Below are 7,802 nucleotides of genomic sequence, written 5' to 3'. Positions count from 1 at the left end.
TTTGTAGACCAGGCTGACCTCGAACTCAGAAATCCGCCTGCCTCTGCCTCCCGAGTGCTGGGATTAAAGGCGTGCGCCACCACGCCCGGCCGATAAATATTTTTTAAAGGTAGAGTTACAGTTACTGTTTAGAAGGCTGCTATGTTCCCGAAGCTGTGATGGGTGGTGAGAGTTTTGTGGCTAGGGAGCATTCTCTGCTGTTCATCTAGGCTGACCTTGATCTTCCTGCCTGTTCTCACCGGTGCCGCCATCCCAGGCGCACTGCTGCACCCAGTTGGACTTGAACTCTGTTTATCTGATAGGACCTAGGCCAGGTCACTAAGTGTTTTTGCTTTCATTTTCCTCAGCACACATTTCAGTAATGGTGTGGTCAAAGGATGTAGCTTATCTCATCTGTGGTCAGGTGATTTTCAGGACCAATGTCAAGACTGTTTAGCAGGGGAAAGTCATCTCTTCAGCAGTGGAATGGAGGGACTAGATATCCCCATGAAAAAGAGTGTAATGAAATCCTTATTTCATACATCAGTGACCTTCAAGTGGATTAAAGATCTAACTTGAAGAGCTAAAATTATGAAATTCTTAGAAGAAAACACAGGTCAAATTTTGATTAGAAAATAGATATAAATGGCTAATATAAATGCATGTAAAGATTCTCAGTGGCCTTAGTAGAGAATAGCCACACTGATATCTGACTTCATTCCTAGTGAGGATCAACTGTAATAAAAAGCAGAACAGAGGGCCTGGAGAGATACTCAATGGGAAAGAGAACTGGGGCTGCTCTTCCAGAGGACACAGGTTCATTCCCAGCACCCACATGATGGCTCACAACTGGCTGTAACTCTAGTTCCAGAGGATCCATTGCCCCTTTTCTGACCTCCATGGGACCAGGCACTCATGTGACTCACATCTGTGTGTTTAGGCAAAGTCAGAGCCGTGCATGGTGATGTGAACATAAACAAAATGGTGCAGAAAATATGGGTTATCCCCCCCCCCCCCGCAATTAAATGTGCAATTATTATGTGACCTGGGTTTACTTTCCCTTCTCCCGACTGAAAACAAGGACTAGCATTTGTATGCTGGTGCTTATTACAGCATTACTCATAGTAGATAAAAGGGAGAAACAGGTTCTCAGCAGATGAATGGATTAAAAATACCGTGCTATATGTGTTCAGTGGAATCCTATTCAGCCATGAAAAGGAGTGAGATGCTAATGCATGCTCACTGTGTGGTTGAATCTTGAAGATTTTTCTTTTTCTTTTTTTTTTTGAAAGATTTATTTATTTTTATTATATATAAGTACACTGTAGCTGTCTTCAGACACTCCAGAAGAGGGAGTCAGATCTCATTACGGATGGTTGTGAGCCACCATGTGGTTGCTGGGATTTGAACTTTGGACCTTCGGAAGAGCAGTCGGGTGCTCTTACCCACTGAGCCATCTCACCAGCCCCTTGAAGATTTTTCTACATGAAAGGTTAGTAAGCCAGCCAGAAAAAAAAAACAAAAAACAAAAAATATTTACATGAAGTATCTACAATAGGCACATTTACAGCTTCAGAAAGTAAATTAGAAGTTGCTAAGTCAGGTGTAATCTCAGCACTTAGAAGACTAGAGCAAGAGGATTGCTACAAATTCAAGGCTGTCCTAGACTACATAATGAGTTCAAGACCAGCCTAGGCTACAGAGTGAGACCCTGACTTTGGGGAAAAGAAAACAAGATAGAACATGCCAGTGGGTAGGGTTGTGGGTACTGTGATTTACAGGGCTTGTGTTATGGGTAAAAAGGTTTGGGAAATAAACAGCTGTTGTGGATATATATCACTGTGAATGTAATTGGGATTGCTGGCCTGTGAGGTTAAAAATGGTTAAAATGGAGGCAGAGCACTCGCTGGGCAATCAAGAGGACTGAATTAGGATCCTCGAGTCTCAGACTTACTGTAACCCCAGCTCTGAGGCAGGCATAGGCAAGAGGATTGCTGGGACCTGGTGGGTTCCAGCCTAGCTGAGAAAACATGGGTCCTATGTCCTCAAAGGGGACCTTAGGAATAGGCAACAAGGTGGAGGAGGACTCCTAATGCCCTCTTCCAGCTTTAGCACTAAAAAAGGGGAGATAAGGCTGGGCCAAGTGCTCTTAGCTTCTTTTCTGTAATTGGAAGTGAAGGGAAAGAGTTAGGTTGTGGAATGTTGGTAACACAGTAACCCGTGAACAGACAGTGTGGTTGAGAGTGAGCATTTGAGGCCACCATCGTTTATATATCAACTTTCAGGCTGATCAGGCCTACATAGTAAGCCTGCACCTCAGAAACACTTGAAAAGGGAGGAAAAGTGAGCATCAGGACGACACAGCATGCTCTGAAAGCGTCAGCTCCAGGATGGAGAGTGAGCAGGAGGGCAGGAGACACTGAAAGCAGACCTCGGAGCACACAGCTTGTGTGCTCACTCACTGATTGTGAGTTCAAGGCCAGCCTGGCCATGCTGCCTCCCTGTGTAGAACTCTACATGACAAGCTGTTATTCGAACCCCAACTCCTGATTTTCCAAAGTAGTCCTGTCTAATCTCCTTTCAGACTACCTTATCTGGTTTATTTATATTTTATGTGCCTGAGTGCTTTGCCTTCATGAATGTGTGTGCACCGAGTGATGTCTGGTGCCCTCAGAGGTCAGAAGAGGGTGTGGGTTCCCCTGACCTGGACTGACAAGTGGTTATGAGTAAGAACAGCTAGTGCTTTAACTACAAGCCCTGTTCGTTTGCTTGCTTGCTTATTTTTGTTTGTTTTGTTGTTTTGACTCAGAGTCTCATTTAGCCTAGGCTGGCCTCAAAGTGCCTGTGCAGTAGGGAATAACCTTGAATCCAAGTGCTAGGTCACAGGCATGCACCGCCATGCTCAGTCTATGTAGTGTTGGGGATGTTAACAAAGCACTCTGTCGGCAGCCATGTCCCCAGCCCTCGTCTGGTTAATGTATAAAGAATGTATTATGATTTCTCTTTCTCCTTTTAGTATCTGGTGTCTTTGATCCAGGACAACTTAGGATGGATGTGGGTTTTCTACTTTTTTATTCTCATGGTAAGTGCATTTTTTTACCTTTAACCATTTTTCTTATTTAATTTAGAACATTTGATTTCATCACTACTTGAAACCAACACAATTGCTGATTGCTTTAAAAGACTAGTGTGAAAAGTAACATTTGATTATGCTGACGAGACTCATTAATCAGTGTGCTGCTCTGCGCTACTGACTGGCTGCTAAACAGGACTTGAGCATTCTGAAGCAAAGAAGAGAGGTTCTAATCACCAGGGTCCCGTGCGTGTCCAAAACGAGCACGCTCTGCAGGGCAAGCCGCTCGGCTAGAGATTCTTGGATGAGATCTTGTGCTTTGTAAGAAAGAGTGAGTTAGGCCCTGTCTTTAAAATGCTGCTTCCTGTCGAGACATGTGACAAACTCTTTTATATTGTTGGTGGGACAATGTTCAAGATAGGTCAACCAAGCTCTCCTGGGGATGGCCTTGCTCTTGAAACTAGGCATCCTAATTGGCCACCATCTAAGTCTGGGCAGTTGTCCTCTAGCCTCTTCCATAGGCCAACAGGAACAAGTTTGGGGGATTCTCTTCTCCAGCTTCTAATGACTCAGATTTGGTGACACACACCTGTGATGCCAGCACTTAAGAGGCAGAGGCAGGAGGATTATGAGTTCAGGGCCAGCCTAAAAGACCTTGTCTTTAACAAAAAGTCCAGTCATTTCCAGGGTCCATTTGTGGGCTAGGAATGCAGCATATTTGAGGACCAGAGTTCAGTCCCCAGCTCTGCAGAACAAAGAGGAGACAGCTCAGTAAAAGTCCGAGCTGCACACACCTGATAACCCGAGCTTGCTATCCAGAACCTCTATAAAGAGCAAGATGTGATGATGCCACACATCTGTGATCCCAGGGCTACTGCAAGAAGGCAAAAACAGGAAAGTCACCCAGAAGCCTACAGATCAGCTAAGCTGTAGGAACAGCAGCAGAAATGAGAGATCCTGCCTCAGCATGGCGGAAGGCAAGCTCTACCTGCCTCATGTGTACCTGTACATGTGTGCACACTCACGCTCTCCCTCCTCCCTCCTCACACATACACATATGCTCGCATGCACATGCACACACAGAGAGTAAATAATAAGAATAAATATAAAAGCTCGTAAAGGCATGCTAAGTAGAACAAAGGGACTATTGCAGCAAAAACCAGATCTGGTGTAAGAACCTTGACCTTCATCTCTAGTGACTTGCTTTGCCTGTGGAAGTGGCACACGAGTTATATTTTCACAGCTGTGTGACATTATGTTTGTTGTTCCAACTATAATTTTCAGAAGTCATTTTCTAATTCCCTGAAGACAGAAAGTTTTAGTTCTGTGAAGTCAAGATGTCTTTGCTCAAATCCACTTGCTAATGCTCAAATCATGACGCTCTAAGAGAAGTAAGTTGTTCATTCTAAAACCTTTTTTCTCTTCACAGACAAGTTGTACAATTCTGTTTATCTCGCCGTTAATAGTGAGGGAAGTATTCTCTCTTGTGCAAAGGAGACAAGCTCACTCACTTAATGAATGAGGGGTTCCCGCAGGAGAGGACGGACTGGGAAGCTTATGAGGGCCCCTAGGCCTTCAGTTCACTCGTGTGGAGTTCTCTAAACACTAATGGAGCCTCGGCTTGTCAGGCATCCTACAACACTGCCAGCTACCCCAGACACAGGCAAGGAAGGGGCGAATTATTTTTGTACACTACAGCAGTTCCTGGAGACTTTTCTTACATTTGTGAATGTACTGAAAGGAAAATGAACCTGCCAGCATCTTTGTTGGGCTTGTCAGCTTATCCCTCTAACATTAAATACCGGTTTTGGTCCTGGACCCTTGTTCATCAGCTAAGTGATCAGGAGGCAGAATCATGTTGTATTGATGAGAAGACGATGGGACGGAGCTCTGATACCACATTTGCAGAGAGTGGATCACCATTAAGGCATCAGAGCCGCGCTGAGTCCAGATGATGCTACAGGCCTGCCGTGGACGAAANGCACCTTTACCAAGGTGGAAAGATCACACTGTGCGATGGCTGGGTCACTCTGTGGCTTCTGGAAGTTCTCGCCCTCTCTAGAATGGCTGTTGGCTTGTTCTCCTCCGACTTCACTCACATTTGACTGACTCCTAGGAGCAGTCTTCTGTTTGTGGACTATTAAGTTATTTCAGACATTCCAGTATGGAGCTTTCAAACCCACGTTCACAGTCTGGGAACGACAAGACCCTCTGAGAAGCTGTTCTATGTAGCCTTATTGTTGGAAGATTGGTCTCTGTCTCAGCTGCAGCCAGGTTCCTGGAGTTCCCTCAGCAGAAGATGGACCACGCTTAGAGAAAAGACAAAGGCTCTTTGTCCTGGGGGTGTGAAGTGTATGTATTGAATCATGTTAGTGGATTCTTAGGGCCTGCCCTTTAGAAGATTGTAGTGTGTATGTCTTCAAGACTATGAATTCTATAAGAATCAATACTTTAAGGTCATCCTGTGCATACATTTTAAATTATGTAAACTAGGAGGAAAATGTACAATTTTGAGGGATACCTAATTCACGTTGGGTTAGGAAATATTCTTCCACCTCTTGCTTTATGCTCCAAAGTATGTATTGATGAACTTGCAGGAATACTACAGATTTCTGACCATTTTCCTGTTCAGTCACTGACATAAAGGGAAAACACAAAACATAGGGAGGTAGGGGAAACAAACCCCCGATTTTGTAATAAACGTCCAGCGGTTGTTTGGTTACTTAGTCCCTGCTTAAGCTTGACATTGCCTCTCACTTTCCCTTTCTGTGGTGCTGGGGTAGACTCTGGGTCCTGCACATGCCCAGTGTGTCTCCCAATGCCCTGCACTCCCAGCCCGGCCCCACAGTTAAGTACAGCGGTGCCTTGAGTTCCCCAGCACTTGTCACTGGAAGCAGACAGCCCACAGCCTTGCCAGGTGGAGTTGCTCCCCTGCCCTAGGTCCTGGGGGGCCTCATTTCCATTAGAGGAAGCACCCTCTCTCTCCCTCTGAGGCAGACTGCTCAGCGGTGCCTGCAGATGGAGCCTCTGTAGGCATGTGGCTCAGAGGCTCATCCTCATCAGTGGATTGCGTCTTCATGTTCTGATAGCAGCCCGTGCCTTCTTTTCCAGTTTCGTCTTGAGCACCTACCCCCTTCTCCGTGGCTCTCCAAGCTCTGCCTGAAATGGAGCTGTAAACACTCAGAACAGGATGAAATGATGTTTTTCTCTCTGAATCTGAATATGTTCTCCATCTACTTCTGCCCACCTGTGAAGGAAGTGACTTTCACAAACGCCTAGGCATTTGCCTCATTTTATTATTAAATGTTTACCTGGAAGAAAGGGTCAGAGCTGGGGAGCTGGCTGAGTGGGTGAAGGGCTTGCTTTGAAAGCATGAATACCTGAGTTTGGATTCTCAGTCGCCGTGTACACATCTGGGTGCAGCAGCACACAATTCCAGTGCTCAGGAGACATTGGAAACAGGTCTAGCTGAACTAGAGTGCTTAGGTTCAGGAGGAGAGCCTGTCTCAGAAGAGAGTGAGGGGCTGGAGAGGTGGCTCGGTGGCTTTAGAGTACTAGCTGCTCTCCCAGAGGACCCAAATTCAGTTCCCAGAACCCACATGACAGTCACAACCATCTGCATACCTCCAGAGTCAAGAGATACAGCACCCCCTTCTGACCTTCACAGGTACTACATGCACACGGTACACTTTAATACTTAGGCAAAACACATGGATAATACTTAAAAGGGGGAGGGGGTGTGATAGAGGAAGATAGCCAGTGTTGACCCCTGGTCTCCATGTGATCATGTACCCACACACCTATGCACACGTGCTAACATATATCAAAAATAGCAGAAAAGGCCACAGTAAAGGCTAGTTTGAAAATGGATTAAAAATTTGGGGAAAAAAATCATAGGAGGCTTTCACACACTGAAATAAAGAATGACTGGATGGGAAACATTTTGCCCTTAAGTGTGTCTGTTCTGGAATTCAACAGTAGTAGTTACATATTCCTTAAATCAGAGCTTAGGAAAAGAAAGAAAACCCCTTCTTGACAGCTAGGTTGAAGGACCAGAGTGTGGCGAGTCATCTTCCTGGTGCTGCAGCTGGTACCCAGGGCCTCTGTGCTTGCTAAACGGGTGCTCTCCTGGTAACCCTGGGTGGTGTGGAATTAACGATGACCCTTCTGCTTTTGCCTCTGAGTGTGGGGTGACTCACACGAGCCACCACGCCTAGCTGCAAAAGCCTTCACTTGTACTGATTAGTTTTTCTGACTAACATCCTGTTTTTCTTTCCTGTTGCCTTCCTGGCTCTACCTGCAACTTTCCCCTCAGCGGCTGAACTAGGTAACCATGCTTGCCAGGACTGGCTTGCTCTGCGCCTGCCACTCTGCCTCAGTCATCAGTGACATCAGCAGCAGCAGCATGCACCTCCTTTTACCAAAGAGGACATCATATCCTCTTACCACCCACAGGAACAGCTTGTGTAGCTTGAGTTTGGGAGCCCCACCCCTTATTTCTTTTTGTTTTTCCACTTGAGGCAGGGTTTCTCTGTGTAGCTCTGGCTGTCTTGGAACACACTCTGTAGTCCAGGCTAGGCTTGAACTCAGAGATCTGGCTACCTCTGCCTCCTGAGTGCTGGGATTAAAGGCATGTACCACCATGGCCTTACTGTTTGGTTTTTAAAATCTTTTTCTTGTATTTGACACTGGTGACTACCTTTTCCCAGGACTTTTTTTTTTTTTTTTTTTTTTTTTTTTTTTTTTTTTT

At 45.6% G+C, this 7,802-nt stretch overlaps 1 protein-coding gene across 6 annotated transcripts in view; it reads left to right on the top strand.

The window, feature by feature from the left end:
* The window catches only part of Slc37a3 (solute carrier family 37 member 3), a 40,247-nt gene extending 34,469 nt beyond the window's left edge, over positions 1-5,778 (top strand). For all 6 annotated transcript variants that reach the window (XM_021164500.1, XM_029478662.1, XM_029478661.1 and 3 more), the window contains 2 exons: positions 2,996-3,061; positions 4,482-5,778. In XM_021164500.1, coding sequence (XP_021020159.1) covers positions 2,996-3,061; positions 4,482-4,574 — 159 coding nt within the window. In that variant the 3' untranslated portion in view covers positions 4,575-5,778. The remainder of the gene's footprint in view (positions 1-2,995; positions 3,062-4,481) is intronic.
* The last annotated feature ends 2,024 nt before the right edge of the window (positions 5,779-7,802 follow it).

The sequence above is a fragment of the Mus caroli genome, chromosome 6 (assembly GCF_900094665.2).
Source record: "Mus caroli chromosome 6, CAROLI_EIJ_v1.1, whole genome shotgun sequence".
Taxonomy (NCBI): Eukaryota; Metazoa; Chordata; class Mammalia; order Rodentia; family Muridae; genus Mus; species Mus caroli.
This window is presented reverse-complemented; position numbering and strand designations above follow the sequence as displayed.